The sequence below is a fragment of the Boleophthalmus pectinirostris genome, unplaced genomic scaffold, assembly GCF_026225935.1.
Source record: "Boleophthalmus pectinirostris isolate CB_2022bp ecotype Guang Dong unplaced genomic scaffold, ASM2622593v1 HiC_scaffold_16, whole genome shotgun sequence".
Taxonomy (NCBI): Eukaryota; Metazoa; Chordata; class Actinopteri; order Gobiiformes; family Gobiidae; genus Boleophthalmus; species Boleophthalmus pectinirostris.
This window is the reverse complement of record NW_026571095.1, coordinates 38,107,158-38,124,907: the sequence shown is the minus strand read 5'-3', so window position 1 is coordinate 38,124,907 and position 17,750 is coordinate 38,107,158. Positions and strand designations below refer to the sequence as shown.

General features: G+C 49.5%; 2 protein-coding genes across 2 annotated transcripts; both read left to right on the top strand.

Annotated features, from left to right (window-relative positions):
• The first annotated feature begins 239 nt into the window (after positions 1-239).
• Positions 240-1,229, top strand: LOC129408283 (uncharacterized). The gene has a single exon (XM_055151429.1). The coding sequence runs from the start codon at positions 240-242 to the stop codon at positions 1,227-1,229; it is 990 nt and encodes a 329-aa protein (XP_055007404.1).
• Positions 1,230-3,195: 1,966 nt separating this feature from the next.
• On the top strand, positions 3,196-17,457 carry LOC110175835 (elongation factor 1-alpha 1-like). The gene is made up of 7 exons (XM_055151998.1): positions 3,196-3,348; positions 4,782-4,961; positions 5,980-6,270; positions 7,797-7,926; positions 8,969-9,225; positions 14,616-14,850; positions 17,320-17,457. Exons 1-7 carry the CDS (start codon positions 3,196-3,198, stop codon positions 17,415-17,417), a joined length of 1,344 nt encoding a protein of 447 aa, XP_055007973.1. The 3' UTR covers positions 17,418-17,457.
• Positions 17,458-17,750: the final 293 nt, after the last annotated feature.

Below are 17,750 nucleotides of genomic sequence, written 5' to 3'. Positions count from 1 at the left end.
CGGGTTTGGAGGATCTGATCTTCATCCAGACGCTTCACACTCGGGTCAAACGGCCCAGAGCTGCAGGTCCAACAGGACGACATCATCTGTGACCAGCAGAGATGATCCTGTGGTCCTCAGACCGGACCCAGACCGGACCCAGACTGCCCCAGAACCTCTGTCCAGAAACACAAAGAACAGAACCGGTGACAGGTGCGGCCCTGGCGGAGTCCAACATGAACCAGGACCTGAGCACCTGAATGATCCAGGGAGCTTCAACAGGACCTGAGGGTCAGAAACACCTTAAGATCAGCAACACACAGAGGCCAGTCCCGCCCAGACCGGACCCAGACCGGACCCACCGGACCCACCCTGGACCCACCCTGGACCCACCCTGGACCCAGACCAGACTCACCCTGGACCCAGACCAGACTGAACCCAGACTGGACCCACCCTGGACCCAGACCCAGACTGACCCAGACCAGACCCACCCTGGACCCCACCTGGACCAGACTCACCCTGGACCCACCCGGACCCAGACCAGACTCACCCTGGACCCACCCTGGACCCAGACCAGACTCACCCTGGACCCAGACCCTGGACCCACCCGGACTCCACCTGGACCCAGACCAGACTCACCCTGGACCCAGACCAGACTCACCCTGGACCCAGACTGGACCCAGACCGGACCCACCCTGGACCCAAACTGGACCCACCCTGGACCCAGACTGGACCCAGACTGGACCCAGACTGGACCCACCCTGGACCCACTGGACCCAGACCGGACCCTGGACCCCCTGGACCACCCTGGACCCAGACCAGACTCACCCTGGACCCACCCTGGACCCACCCTGGACCCACTGGACCCGGACCCACCCTGGACCCAGACCCACCCTGGACCCACCCTGGACCCTGGACCCACCCTGGACCCACCCTGGACCCTGGACCCACCCACCCTGGACCCACCCTGGACCCACCCTGGACCCACCCTGGACCCACCCTGGACCCACCCACCCTGGACCCACCCTGGACTCACCCTGGACTCACCCTGGACCCAGACCGGACCCACCCTGGACCCACCCTGGACCCTCACCCTGGACTCCTGGACCCCCCCCTGGACCCACCCTGGACCCACCGGACCCACCCTGGACCCACCCTGGACCCACCCTGGACTCACCCTGGACTCACCCTGGACCTCACCCTGGACCTGGACCCAGCAGGTCCGGGGTCCAGGGTTGGTCCCAGTTTGAGCAGGAGCTGTGTTCATCAGCTGTAAATCGGACCTGGTCCCACTGAACTATTTTAATATTTTAATATTTTAATATTTTAATATTTTAATATTTTTAATATTTTAATATTTTAATATTTTTATTTTTATCTGCATTTCTGCATTTGAACAGTTTGTACTGATTGTTTTTATTTGATTCTGTGCAGTGAAATAAATAAAATAAAATAAAATAAAGTGACTGGAGAGTTTGGGGCGTTTCCTGTGATGACATCATCAGAGGGATTTGGGTTTTTCAGACTCACGTCACAAAACCCGACGTGTCAGATGGACCCAGTAAAGACCGGACTTAGACCTGGGTTAGTCCTGAGTTAGACCTGGGTTTTTAGTCCTGGGTTAGACCTGGGTTAGTCCTGGGTTAGTCCAGTTTTAGTCCTGGGTTAGTCCTGGGTTAGTCTTGGGTTAGTCCTGGGTTAGTCCGGTTTTAGTCCTGGGTTAATCCTGGTTTAGTCCCGGGTTAGTCCAGCTTTAGTCCTGGCGTTAGTCTTGGGTTAGTCCGGCTTTAGTCCTGTTTTAGTCCAGGTGAGATCCTGGTCCTGGTTGAGTCCTGGTTTAGTCCTGGTCAGACCTGTTTTAGTCCAGGTGAGATCCTGGTCCTGGTTGAGTCCTGGTTTAGTCCTGGTCAGACCTGTTTTAGTCCAGGTGAGATCCTGGTCCTGGTTTAGTCCTGGTTTAGTCCTGGTCGGACCGGATCGTCCTCCTCCTGAGCCGCTCTCTGATTGGTCGCCGTGAGTCTATAAGAGTCTGAGAAGTTCCTCCAAAAAATCCTCAGACACAACGACCACAGGAGCCACAGGAGCCACAGGAGCCAGAGCACAGGTGAGACCAGACCATGGAGAGGACTGAGTTTAGTCCTGGTTTAGTCCTGGTTTAGTGGTTTAGACCTGGTTTAGTCCTGGTTTAGACCTGGTTTAGACCTGGTTTAGTCCTGGTTTAGTCCTGGTTTAGTCCTGGTTTAGACCTGGTTTAGACCTGGTTTAGTCCTGGTTTAGTCCTGGTTTAGACCTGGTTTAGACCTGGTTTAGTCCTGGTCTAGTCCTGGTTTAGTTCTGGTTTAGTCCTGGTTTAGTCCTGGTTTAGACCTGGTTTAGACCTGGTTTTAGTCTTGGGTTTAGTCCCGGCTTAGACCTGGTCTAGTCCTGGTTTAGTCCTGGTTCGTGTAAATACTCCAGGATTTGCCTGAAGGCAAACACACAAAAACCACACAACTCTAAACTCTAAACTCTAAACTCTAAACTCTCACCTGTGTTTTAAATCACGTTTATAATCCGTTGTTTTTTCCTGCGCGGCATTTTTGGCTTTAGTTGAGCATAAAATAAATAAACCAGAACTGAACCAGGTCTAAACCTATGTTTAGACCATTAGATCTAATGTTCTGATGTTTTAAAGTTCTAATGTTCTGATGTTCTGATGTTCTAATGTTCTGATGTTCTAATGTTTTAAAGTTCTAATGTTCTAATGTTCTGATGTTCTGATGTTCTAATGTTCTAATGTTCTGATGTTCTGATGTTCTATGTTCTAATGTTCTAATGTTCTGATGTTCTGATGTTCTAATGTTCTAATGTTCTAATGTTCTGATGTTCTGATGTTCTAATGTTCTGATGTTCTAATGTTTTAAAGTTCTAATGTTCTAATGTTCTAATGTTCTGATGTTCTGATGTTCTAATGTTCTAATGTTCTAATGTTCTGATGTTCTGATGTTCTGATGTTCTAATGTTCTAATGTTTTAAAGTTCTAATGTTCTAATGCTCTTATGGTCTAATGTTCTAATGTTCTAATGTTCTGATGTTCTGATGTTCTAAAGTTCCTCGTCACAAACGGACCAGGAGTTGTGTTTGTTTCACACGTTTTAGAAAGTGTTCACTCTCTGTTCCCCCATCTGGTGTTCTGTGTTCTATGTTCCGTCTGCGTTCCGTCGGCGCAGGTAGAAGATGCCGCCCAAAGCCGAAGAAAGGACACACCTGAACCTGGTGGTGATCGGACACGTGGACTCGGGGAAATCCACCACCACCGGACACCTGATCTACAAGTGCGGAGGCATCGACAAGAGAACCATCGAGAAGTACGAGAAGGAAGCGGCCGAGGTACGAGAACCCTCTGACCCCTCTGACCCCCTCTGACCCCCCTCTGACCCCATCTGTCCCCTCTGACCACATCGACAAGAGAACCATCGAGAAGTACGAGAAGGAGGCGGCCGAGGTACGAGAACCCTCTGACCTCCATCTGACCCCCTGACCCCCTCTGACCTGCCCCATCTGACCCCCATCTGACCCCCATCTGACCCCCTCTGACCCCCTCTGACCCCCTCTGATCTGACCCCCATCTGACCCCATCTGACCCCCCTCTGACCCCCTCTGACCCCCATCTGACCCCCTCTGACCCCCTCTGACCCCCATCTGACCCCCCTCTGACCCCCATCTGACCCCCATCTGACCCCTCTGACTCCTCTGACCCCCTCTGACCCCCATCTGACCCCCTCTGACTCCTCTGACCACATCGACAAGAGAACCATCGAGAAGTACAAGAAGGAGGCGGCCGAGGTACAAGAACCCTCTGACCCCCTCCCTCTGTTTCTGACCCCTCCCTCTGTTTCTGACCCCCCCTCTGTTTCTGACCCCTCCTATTGTTTCTGACCTCCCCTCTGTTTCTGACCCCTCCCTCTGTTTCTGACCCCTCCCTCTGTTTCTGATCCCTCCTTCTGACCCTCTGTTTCTGACCCCTCCTTCTGTTTCTGACCCCTCCTTCTGTTTCTGACCTCCCCTCTGTTTCTGACCCTCTGTTTCTGACCCCTCCTCTGTTTCTGACCCCTCCTTCTGTTTCTGACCTCCCCTCTGTTTCTGACCCCTCCTTCTGTTTCTGACCCCCCTCTGTTTCTGACCCCTCCTTCTGTTTCTGACCTCCCCTCTGTTTCTGACCCCTCCTTCTGTTTCTGACCCCCTCTGTTTCTGACCCCTCCTTCTGTTTCTGACCTCCCTCTGTTTCTGACCCCTCCTTCTGTTTCTGACCCTCTGTTTCTGACCCTCCCTCTGTTTCTGACCCCTCCTTCTGTTTCTGACCTCCCTCTGTTTTCTGACCTGACCCTCTGTTTCTGACCCCTCCTTCTGTTTCTGACCCCTCCCTCTGTTTCTGACCCTCTGTTTCTGACCCTCTGTTTCTGACCCCTCCTTCTGTTTCTGACCCCTCCTTCTGTTTCTGACCCTCTGTTTCTGACCCTCTGTTTCTGACCCTCTGTTTCTGACCCTCTGTTTCTGACCTCCCTCTGTTTCTGACCCTCTGTTTCTGACCCCCTCTCTGTTTCTGACCCTCTGTTTCTGACCCTCTGTTTCTGACCCTCTGTTTCTGACCCCCCTCTGTTTCTGACCCTCTGTTCTGACCCTCTGTTTCTGACCCTCTGTTTCTGACCCTCTGTTTCTGACCCCTCCTTCTGTTTCTGACCTCCCCTCTGTTTCTGACCCCCTCTCTGTTTCTGACCCCTCCCTCTGTTTCTGACCCTCTGTTTCTGACCCTCTGTTTTCAGATGGGTAAAGGTTCGTTTAAATACGCCTGGGTGATGGATAAGTTGAAGAGCGAGCGCGAGCGCGGCATCACCATCGACATCGCGCTCTGGAAGTTTCTCACCAAAAAGTTTTCTGTGACGGTGATCGACGCCCCGGGTCACCGAGACTTTATCAAGAACATGATCACCGGAACCTCACAGGTACCAGGGTCAGAGAGGGTCAGAGGGGTCAGAGAGGGTTAGAGGGGTCAGAGAGGGTTAGAAACAGAGGGTTAGAGGGGGTCAGAGGGGTCAAAGGGGTCAGAGGGGGCAGAAGGTCAGAGGGGTCAGAAGGGTCAGAGGGGGTCAGAGGGGGTCAAAGGGGTCAGAGGGGGGCAGAAGAGTCAGAGGGGTCAGAAGGGTCAGAGGGGGTCAGAGGGGGTCAGAGGGGGCAGAGGGGGCAGAGGGGGTCAGAAGAGTCAGAGGGGTCAGAAGGGTCAGAGGGGGTAAGAGGGGGTCAGAGGGGTCAGAGGGAGTCAGAGGAGTCAGAGGGGCCGGGACACCGAGACTTTATCAAGAACATGATCACCGGAACCTCACAGGTACCAGGGGTCAGAGAGGGTCAGAGGGGTCAGAAACAGAGGGTTAGAGGGGGTCAGAGGGGTCAGAGGGGCCAGAGGGGGTCAGAGGGGTCAGAGGGGGTCAGAGGGGTCAGAGGGGGTCAGAGGGGTCAGAGGGGCCGGGACACCGAGACTTTATCAAGAACATGATCACCTTAACCTCACAGGTACCAGGGGTCAGAGGGGTCAGAGGGGTCAGAGGGTCAGAGGGGGTCAGAGGGGTCAGAGGGTCAGAGGAGGTCAATGGGGTCAGGAGGGGTAAGAGTTAGGGGGTCAGAGGGTGCCCGTGTGTGTATGTGTGTGTGTGTACCCGTGTGTGCCTGGGGTTCAGTGTACCCGTGTGTGTGTGTGTGTGTGTGTGTGTGTACCCGTGTGTGCCTGGGGTTCAGTGTACCCGTGTGTGTGTGTATGTGTGTACCCGTGTGTGTGTGTGTGCCTATGTGTGCCGGGGGTTCAGTGTACCCGTGTGTGTGTGTGTGTGTGTGTGTGTACCCGTGTGTGTGTGTGTACCCGTGTGTGCCTGGGGTTCAGTGTACCCGTGTGTGTGTGTGTGCCTATGTGTGCCGGGGGTTCAGTGTACCCGTGTGTGCCGGGGGTTCAGTGTACCCGTGTGTGTGCAGGCGGACGTGGCGGTGTTGATCGTGTCGGCGAGTAAAGGCGAGTTTGAGACGGGTTTGAGTAAAAACGGGCAGACGCGGGAACACGCCCTCCTCGCCTTCACGCTCGGGGTCAAACAGCTCATCATCGGCGTCAATAAGATGGACACGGTCGAGTTTTCCGAAAGTCGATTCCAAGAAATCCAGAAGGAGGTGCTCATCTACATCAAGAAGATCGGGTATAACTCTGGAAACGTGCCCGTGGTGCCCATCAGCGGGTTCAACGGAGACAACATGCTGGAGCCCTCTACCAACGTAAACACACGGGAACATACACACACACGGGCACATACACACACACACACACACACACACAAACACACACACACGGGCACATACACACACACACATACACACACACACACGGGACACACACACACACACACGGGCACATACACACACACACACACATACACACACACACGGGCACATACACACACACAAACACACACACGGACACACACACATACACAAACACACACACGGGCACATACACACACACACACACACATACACACACACACACCGGCACATACACACGGGCACATACACACACACACACACACACACACACGGGCACATACACACACACAAACACACACATACACAAACACACACACGGGCACATACACACACACTGGCACATATACACACACATATACACACACACACACACGGGCACATACACACACAGGCACGTACACACACACGGACACATACACAAGGTACATACACACATACACATGGGCACATACACACATACACACACAAGGGCGCATACGCAAAAGAACAAATACACATGCACACAAAGGTACATACACACAGGCACACACTACTCTGTATAGTCTGTGTGTGTATAGTCCATGTGTGTATAGTCCGTGTGTGTATAGTCCGTGTGTGTATAGTCCGTGTGTGTACGGTCCATGTGTGTACGGTCCATGTGTGTACGGTCCATGTGTGTAGGTCCATGTGTGTACGGTCCATGTGTGTATAGTCCATGTGTGTATAGTCCATGTGTGTATAGTCCATGTGTGTGTAGTTCATGTGTGTATAGTCCATGTGTGTATAGTCCATGTGTGTATAGTCTGTGTACGGTCCATGTGTGTACGGTCCGTGTGTGTACGGTCCGTGTGTGTACGGTCCGTGTGTGTATAGTCCATGTGTGTGTACGTTCCATGTGTGTGTACGTTCCATGTGTGTGTACGGTCCATGTGTGTGTACGGTCCATGTTTGTATATAGTCCATGTGTGTACGGTCCATGTGTGTATATAGTCCATGTGTGTATATAGTCCATGTGTGTATATAGTCCATGTGTGTATATAGTCCATGTGTGTACGGTCCATGTGTATATAGTCCATGTGTGTATATAGTCCATGTGTGTATATAGTCCATGTGTGTATATAGTCCATGTGTGTACAGTCCATGTGTGTACGGTCCATGTGTGTACGGTCCATGTGTGTACGGTCCATGTGTGTACGGTCCATGTGTATATAGTCCATGTGTGTATATAGTCCATGTGTGTATATAGTCCATGTGTGTACAGTCCATGTGTGTACGGTCCATGTGTGTACGGTCCATGTGTGTACGGTCCATGTGTATATAGTCCATGTGTGTATATAGTCCATGTGTGTATATAGTCCATGTGTGTACAGTCCATGTGTGTACGGTCCATGTGTGTACGGTCCATGTGTGTACGGTCCATGTGTGTACGGTCCATGTGTATATAGTCCATGTGTGTATATAGTCCATGTGTGTACGGTCCATGTGTGTGTTTGGTCCAGATGCCCTGGTACAAAGGTTTTCTTAAAGGGGGGAAGACTCTTCTTGAGGCCATTGATTTGATGGAACCTCCAGTTCGACCTGTACAGAAACCTCTACGGCTCCCCCTGCAGGACGTCTACAAGATCGCAGGTCCTCCTCCTCCTCATCCTCCTCTTCATCCTCATCATCCTCCTCTCATCATCCTCCTCTTCCTCATCCATCCTCCTCTTCATCCTCCTCCTCCTCCTCATCCTCCTCTTCATCCTCCTCCTCTTCATCCTCCTCTTCATCATCCTCCTCTTCATCCTCCTCCTCTTCATCCTCCTCTTCATCCTCCTCTTCATCCTCCTCTTCATCTTCGTCCTCCTCTTCATCCTCCTCCTCTTCATCCTCTTCATCCTCCTCTTCATCCTCCTCCTCTTCATCCTCCTCCTCTTTCCTCCTCCTCATCCTCCTCCTCCTCATCCTCCTCCTCCTCCTCATCCTCCTCCTCCTCTTCATCCTCCTCCTCTTCATCCTCCTCCTCTTCATCCTCCTCCTCCTCTTCATCCTCCTCCTCCTCCTCCTCATCCTCCTCCTCTTCCTCCTTCATCCTCCTCCTCTTCCTCCTCCTCCTCTCCTCCTCCTCCTCCATCCTCCTCCTCCTCATCCTCCTCTTCATCCTCCTCCTCTTCCTCCTCCTTCATCCTCCTCATCATCCTCCTCCTCCTCATCCTCCTCCTCCTCTTCATCCTCCTCCTCTTCATCCTCCTCCTCTTCATCCTCCTCCTCCTCCTTCATCCTCCTCCTCATCCTCCTCCTCCTCCTCCTCTTCATCCTCCTCCTCTTCATCCTCCTCCTCTTCATCCTCCTCATCCTCCTCATCCTCATCCTCCTCCTCCTCATTCCTCCTCTTCATCCTCCTCCTCCTCTTCATCCTCCTCCTCCTCTTCATCCTCCTCCTCTTCCTCCTCATCCTCCTCCTCCTCTTCATCCTCCTCCTCCTCCTCATCCTCCTCATCCTCCTCCTCCTCATCCTCCTCTTCATCCTCCTCTTCATCCTCCTCTTCATCTTCCTCTTCATCCTCCTCTTCATCCTCCTCTTCATCCTCCTCTTCATCCTCCTCTTCATCTTCGTCCTCCTCTTCATCCTCCTCCTCTTCATCCTCTTCATCCTCCTCCTCTTCATCTTCGTCCTCCTCTTGGCCCTCAGGGATCGGCACGGTCCCGGTGGGGCGGGTGGAGTCTGGCGTGCTGAAGCCGGGGATGGTGGTGAACTTCGCTCCGATGTCGGTCACGGCGGAGGTGAAGTCCGTGGAGATGCACCACCAGGCCCTGACCGAAGCTCTGCCCGGAGACAACGTGGGCTTCAACGTCAAGAACGTCTCCATCAAGGACATCAAGAGAGGGAACGTCGCCGGAGACTCCAAGAACTGTCCTCCTGCCGAGGCCGAGAGCTTCACCGCCCAGGTGGGGGGGACTGTACTCCATTAGTCCTACATGAGTCCTACATTAGTCCCACACTAGTCCCACATTAGTCCTACATGAGTCCTACATGAGTCCTACACTAGTCCCACATTAGTCCCACACTAGTCCCACATTAGTCCTACATGAGTCCTACACTAGTCCCACATTAGTCCTACACGAGTCCTACATTAGTCCCACACTAGTCCTACATTAGTCCCACACTAGTCCCACATTAGTCCTACTGTAGACCCACATTAGTCCTACACTAGTCCCACATTAGTCCTACATGAGTCCTACATTAGTCCCACACTAGTCCTACATTAGTCCCACACTAGTCCCACATTAGTCCCACATTAGTCCTACATGAGTCCTACACTAGTCCCACATTAGTCCTACACGAGTCCTACATTAGTCCCACACTAGTCCCACATTAGTCCCACACTAGTCCCACATTAGTCCCACACTAGTCCCACATTAGTCCTACATGAGTCCTACATTAGTCCCACACTAGTCCCACATTAGTCCTACATTAGTCCCACATTAGTCCCACCTTAGTCCTACTGTAGAGCCACATTAGTCCTACACTAGTCCCACACTAGTCCCACACTAGTCCCACACTAGTCCCACACTAGTCCCACATGAGTCCTACATGAGTCCTACATTAGTCCCACATTAGTCCCACATGAGTCCTACATGAGTCCTACATTAGTCCCACATTAGTCCCACATTAGTCCCACTTTAGTCCTACTGTAGTCCCACCTTAGTCCTACACTAGTCCCACATTAGTCCCACACTAGTCCCACACTAGTCCCACATTAGTCCCACATTAGTCCCACATTAGTCCTACTGTAGTCCTACATTAGTCCCACATTAGTTCTACATTAGTCCTACTGTAGTCCCACACTAGTCCCACACTAGTCCCACACTAGTCCTACATGAGTCCTACACTAGTCCCACATTAGTCCTACATTAGTCCCACACTAGTCCCACATTAGTCCCACACTAGTCCCACATTAGTCCTACATGAGTCCTACATTAGTCCCACACTAGTCCTACATTAGTCCCACACTAGTCCCACATTAGTCCTACATGAGTCCTACATTAGTCCCACACTAGTCCCACATTAGTCCCACACTAGTCCCACATTAGTCCCACACTAGTCCCACATTAGTCCTACATTAGTCCTACATTAGTCCCACACTAGTCCTACATTAGTCCCACATTAGTCCCACCTTAGTCCTACTGTAGACCCACATTAGTCCTACACTAGTCCCACACTAGTCCCACACTAGTCCCACACTAGTCCCACATTAGTCCCACATTAGTCCCACTATAGTCCTACTGTAGTCCCACCTTAGTCCTACACTAGTCCCACATTAGTCCCACACTAGTCCCACACTAGTCCCACATTAGTCCCACATTAGTCCCACATTAGTCCTACTGTAGTCCTACATTAGTCCCACATTAGTCCTACATTAGTCCTACATTAGTCCCACACTAGTCCCACACTAGTCCCACATTAGTCCTACTGTAGTCCTACATTAGTCCCACATTAGTCCCACATTAGTCCTACTGTAGTCCTACATTAGTCCTACATTAGTCCCACATTAGTCCTACATTAGTCCTACATTAGTCCTACACTAGTCCCACACTAGTCCCACATTAGTCCTACTGTAGTCCTACATTAGTCCCACATTAGTCCCACATTAGTCCCACATTAGTCCTACTGTAGTCCCACCTTAGTCCTACACTAGTCCCACATTAGTCCTACACTAGTCCCACACTAGTCCCACACTAGTCCCACATGAGTCCTACATGAGTCCTACATTAGTCCCACACTAGTCCCACATTAGTCCCACCTTAGTCCTACTGTAGTCCCACCTTAGTCCTACACTAGTCCCACATTAGTCCTACATTAGTCCCACACTAGTCCCACACTAGTCCCACATTAGTCCCACATTAGTCCTACTGTAGTCCTACATTAGTCCCACATTAGTCCTACATTAGTCCTACATTAGTCCTACTGTAGTCCCACACTAGTCCCACATTAGTCCTACTGTAGTCCTACATTAGTCCCACATTAGTCCTACATTAGTCCTACTGTAGTCCCACACTAGTCCCACATTAGTCCTACTGTAGTCCTACATTAGTCCCACACTAGTCCCACACTAGTCCCACACTAGTCCCACATTAATGTAACAAGTGGTTGCTTATTACTTAGGTAATAAAAGTGTAACGAATATGAAATGATTGTAACTGTAATAACCATGTAGTAACTGTGTTATGATCATGTAATAACTGTTATGATTATTATGTGTAATTAGCAAAGTTGAATGATCAGAAGATTCTAAGTAAGGCTACTGGAGGCAGGGGCAGTAAATTGAGACATGGGATTTGTTGAAAATGAATAAAGTGTATTATACAGGTAGAAAGTGAGACAACAAAATATACAACAGCTGCAGCAACAAAAATCAAACAATTCAGTTAAATGTCCTTGCGAACTGGGTCTGGTTGCCCAGGGTGTGAACAGAGTCCAAACTACTTTAAAGTCCAGTATGAATTATTTTGAGGTTGTATGATGTCCATAAAGCGCGGTTGATTGAATAGTTTGTAGTGGAGGCAGCTGGAGTAGGTGGAGACAGACGACAGGCGGTTAGCCTCCTACCAGACTGAAGCTCTCAAAAGGACAGTTCCTAGCTCGCCATCAATTTGAACCCAAGTTTGGGCACCATGGCCTGTGTGCACATTAACAAAAGGCCTCTTAGAACATATTTTCAGTTAGCGTTAGCATTGACATTAACATTACAAGAATTCATAAGTCAGTCACAAGATACAACTAATCATGTGGAGTACATGTTAGCATTAGCATGCTAGCTGTTAGCATGCTAATGCTAAGCTAACATGGACAATGATACATAGAGCAAGACATAGGGCCCTGACAAAATGGCTAACCTTAGCATTAGCATGCTAGCTCTAGCATTAGCACTAGCAGACAAAGCCACAAGAACAAAAGCCATTAAATAAATCAATAAACAGGGTTCACTTCTAACTCACCAGTTCAGCAGTGTTTTAGTGTATTGAAAGCACACGTGACAATGTTGCATACCGGGTCTGGTTCTAAAAGATGTGAATGGTGAAGTTAAAAAATGGGAACATGAGAATTTGAAATGAAACAGTGTAGATGTACTGACCTTCAAGCTCTGTCCCCTGGCTCCTCTCCCACACAACTGAGGAGAGAGAAGTCAGGACCTTATATACTCTGATTGGGGATGTGTGATTGGATAATTGGTGAAATGGGCGGTGTGATGGGTGGTGACAAATCATGTGGAGAGGGGAAAACCTGGGTTGGATCTGGATAAGGGAATTGAACTTTACCCTGGTTACATTAATCCTACTGTAGACCCACATTAGTCCTACACTAGTCCTACATTAGTCCTACATTAGTCCCACATTAGTCCTACACTAGTCCTACATTAGTCCTACATTAGTCCCACACTAGTCCCACATTAGTCCTATATTAGTCCTACATTAGTCCCACATTAGTCCTACATTAGTCCTACACTAGTCCTACATTAGTTCTACAGTAGTCTACATTAGTCCTACATTAGTCCCACACTAGTCCCACACTAGTCCCACATTAGTCCTACATTAGTCCCACATTAGTCCTACACTAGTCCTACATTAGTTCTACAGTAGTCCTACATTAGTCCTACATTAGTCCCACACTAGTCCCACACTAGTCCCACATTAGTCCCACATTAGTCCTACATTAGTCCCACATTAGTCCTACACTAGTTCTACATTAGTCCTACATTAGTCCTATATTAGTCCTACATTAGTCCCACACTAGTCCCACATGAGTCCTACATTAGTCCCACATTAGTCCTACATTAGTCCTACACTAGTCCTACATTAGTTCTACAGTAGTCCTACATTAGTCCTACATTAGTCCCACACTAGTCCCACATTAGTCCTACTGTAGTCCCACATTAGTCCCACATGAGTCCTACTGTAGACCCACATTAGTCCCACATGAGTCCTACTGTAGACCCACATTAGTCCTACATTAGTCCTACACTAGTTCTACATTAGTCCTACATTAGTCCTATATTAGTCCTACATTAGTCCCACATGAGTCCTACGGTAGACCCACATTAGTCCCACATGAGTCCTACTGTAGACCCACATTAGTCCTACACTAGTTCTACATTAGTCCTACATTAGTCCTATATTAGTCCTACATTAGTCCCACATGAGTCCTACGGTAGACCCACATTAGTCCTACATGAGTCCTACTGTAGACCCACATTAGTCCTACATGAGTCCTACTGTAGTCCCACATTAGTCCTACATTAGTCCTACTGTAGACCTACATTAGTCCTACATTAGTCCCACACTAGTCCCACATTAGTCCTACATTAGTCCCACATTAGTCCCACATGAGTCCTACGGTAGACCCACATTAGTCCTACATTAGTCCTACTGTAGACCCACATTAGTCCTACATTAGTCCTACTGTAGACCTACATTAGTCCTACATTAGTCCCACACTAGTCCCACATTAGTCCTACATTAGTCCCACATTAGTCCCACATTAGTCCTACTGTAGACCTACATTAGTCCTACATTAGTCCCACACTAGTCCCACATTAGTCCTACATGAGTCCTACTGTAGACCCACATTAGTCCTACATGAGTCCCACATTAGTCCCACATGAGTCCTACTGTAGACCCACATTAGTCCCACATGAGTCCTACTGTAGACCCACATTAGTCCTACATTAGTCCCACATTAGTCCCACATGAGTCCTACTGTAGACCCACATTAGTCCCACATGAGTCCTACTGTAGACCCACATTAGTCCTACATTAGTCCCACATTAGTCCCACATTAGTCCTACATTAGTCCTACATTAGTCCCACATGAGTCCTACTGTAGACCCACATTAGTCCCACATGAGTCCTACGGTAGACCCACATTAGTCCTACATTAGTTCTACATTAGTCCTACATTAGTCCTACTGTAGACCCACATTAGTCCCACATGAGTCCTACTGTAGACCCACATTAGTCCCACATGAGTCCTACTGTAGACCCACATTAGTCCCACATGAGTCCTACTGTAGACCCACATTAGTCCCACATGAGTCCTACTGTAGACCCACATTAGTCCCACATGAGTCCTACTGTAGACCCACATTAGTCCTACATTAGTCCTACTGTAGACCCACATTAGTCCTACATTAGTCCCACATTAGTCCTACATGAGTCCTACTGTAGACCCACATTAGTCCCACATTAGTCCTACATTAGTCCTACATTAGTCCCACATGAGTCCTACTGTAGACCCACATTAGTCCTACATGCGTCCTACCGTGGTCCTGTGCCCGCAGGTGATCGTGATGCAGCACCCCGGGGGGATCCGGGTCGGTTACTCTCCGGTGCTCGACTGTCACACGGCTCACATCAGCTGTAAGTTCTCTGAGCTGCAGCAGAAGTTGGATCGACGCTCGGGCGTCGTCCTGGAGGAAAAACCCACCCTCATCAAGTCCGGAGACGCCGCCATCGTCCTGCTCAAGCCCAACAAACCTCTCGTGGTCGAGGCCTTCAGCGAGTTCCCCGCCCTCGGTGAGACCAGGACTAGACCAGGACTAGACCAGGACTAGACCAGGACTACAACAGGACTACAACAGGACTAGACCAGGACTACAACAGGACAAGACTAGGACCAGGACAACAGGACTGACCAGGACTACAGACAGGACAACAGGACAGGACTACTAGACCAGGACTACAACAGGACTAGACTAGACCAGGACTAGACCAGGACTAGACAGGACACTAGACCAGGACTACAACAGGACTACAACAGGACTACAACAGGACTACAACAGGACTAGACCAGACAACAGGACTACTAACAGGACTAGACAGGACTAGACCAGGACTACAACAGGACTCAGGGACCAGGACTACAACAGGACTAGGACAACAGGACTACAACAGGACTACAGACAGGACTACAGACAGACTAGAGGACTACAACAGGACCAGGACTAACAGACAGGACTACAACAGTAGACCAGGACTACAACAGGACTAGGACACAGGACTAGACCAGGACTACAACAGGACTACAACAGAACTAGACCAGGACTACAACAACAGGACAGGACTAGACCAGGACTACAACAGGACTACAACAGGACTAGACCAGGACTACAACAGGACTAGACCAGGACTACAACAGGACTACAACAGGACTAGACCAGGACTACAACAGACTAGACCAGGACTAGACCAGGACTAGACCAGGACTACAACAGGACAGGACAACAGGACTACTAGACAGGAAACAGGACTACAACAGGACTAGACCAGGACTACAGGACACCAGGACTAGACCAGGACTACAACAGACTAGGACTAGGACTACAACAGGACTAGACCAGGACTACAGGACTAACAGGACTAGAACAGGACTAGACCAGGACTAGACCAGGACTACAACAGGACTAGACCAGGACTACAACAGGACTACAACAGGACTACAACAGGACTAGACCAGGACTACAACAGGACTACAACAGGACTACAACAGGACTAGACCAGGACTACAACAGGACTAGACCAGGACTACAACAGGACTACAACAGGACTACAACAGGACTACAACAGAACTAGACCAGGACTACAACAGGACTAGACCAGGACTACAACAGGACTAGACCAGGACTACAACAGGAACAGACTAGACAGGACTACAGACAGGACTACAGACAGGGACAGGACTACAACAGGACTAGGACAACTAGACAGGACTAGACAGGACTACAACAGGACAGACCAGGACTACAACAGAACTAGACCAGGACTACAACAGACAGGACTAGGACCAGGACTAGACCAGGACTAAACCAGGACTACAACAGGACTACAGGACTACAACAGGACTACACAGGAACTAGACAGGACTACAACAGGACTACAACAGGACTACAACAGGACAAGACCAGGACTACAACAGGACTAGACCAGGACTAGACCAGGACTACAACAGGACTAGACCAGGACTACAACAGGACTAGACCAGGACTACAGGACTACAACAGGACTACAACAGGACTAGACCAGGACTACAACAGGACTACAACTAGACAGGACTAGACCAGGACTACAACAGGACTACTAGACAGGACTACAACAGGACTAGGACCAGGACTACAACAGGACTAGGACCAGGACTACAACAACTAGGACAGGACTACAACAGGACTAGACCAGGACTACAACAGACTAGACCAGGACTACAACAGGACTAGACCAGGACTACAACAGGACTACAACAGGACTAGACCAGGACTACAACAGGACTAGACCAGGACTACAACAGGACTACAACAGACCAGGACTACAACAGGACTAGACCAGGACTACAACAGAACTAGACCAGGACTACAACAGGACTAGACCAGGACTACAACAGGACTAGACCCAACAGGACTAGACCAGGACTAGACCAGGACTAGACCAGGACTAGACCAGGACTTCAACAGGTCTAACCCCAATCTCTGATCTAAACCTGGTCTAAACCCAGTCTCTGGTCTAAACTTGGTTTCTGGTCTAACCCTGGTCTAAACTCTGTCTAAACCCGGTCTCTAGTCTAAAGCTGGTCTCTGGTCTAACCCCGGTCTAAAACCCCGGTCTAAACCCGGTCTGTGGTCTAACCTCGGTCTAAACCCAGTCTCTGATCTAACCCCAGTCTAAACCTGGTCTAAAACGGTCTAAACCCGGTCTAAACCTGGTCTAACCCCGGTCTAACCCCGGTCTAAACCCGGTCTAAACCTGGTCTAACCCCGGTCTAAACCTGGTCTAACCCCGGTCTAAACCCGGTCTAACCGGTCTAAACTCGGTCTCTGTGGTCTAACCCCGGTCTAAACCCGGTCTAAACCTGGTCTAACCCCGGTCTAAACCCGGTCTAAACTCGGTCTGTGGTCTAACCCCGGTCTAAACCCGGTCTAAACTCGGTCTGTGGTCTAACCCCGGTCTAAACCTGGTCTAACCCCGGTCTAAACTAAACTCGGTCTGTGGTCTCAGGGCGCTTCGCCGTCAGGGACATGAAGGTCACCGTTGCCGTGGGAGTCGTGAAAAGCGTCACCAAAACTGAAGTCGCCAAATCTGCCAAGAAGAAGTGACCTGCGCTGTGATTGGCTCTGCCTCTGAGTCGGCCCCGCCCCCTGCCTGCTGTAGACCAATCAGACGAGAGAAACGTCTCACTTCTGCAAAAAAGGAAACGCCGCCATTTTGTGTTTTCAATAAAATCAATAAAAACAAAACCAGACCCAAGTGTTTGTGTGCAGAGATACGCAAATATATATAAATATATATATATATATATATATATATATAATAATATATATAATATATATATATATATATATATATATATAGATATATACACAAATATAGACACATTGATATGTAAATGTGTGTGTTGTATATGATTAAATATGATTATATATTTTGAT

Coding starts and splice junctions, on each gene's coding strand:
- LOC129408283 (XM_055151429.1), top strand. CDS start 240: ATGATCCAGGGAGCTTCAACAGGACCTGAGGGTCAGAAACACCTTAAG.
- LOC110175835 (XM_055151998.1), top strand. CDS start 3,196: ATGCCGCCCAAAGCCGAAGAAAGGACACACCTGAACCTGGTGGTGATC. Junction 4,962..5,979: donor TGATCACCGGAACCTCACAG/GTACCAGGGTCA, acceptor GTGTGTGTGCAG/GCGGACGTGGCGGTGTTGAT. Junction 9,226..14,615: donor CCGAGAGCTTCACCGCCCAG/GTGGGGGGGACT, acceptor CTGTGCCCGCAG/GTGATCGTGATGCAGCACCC.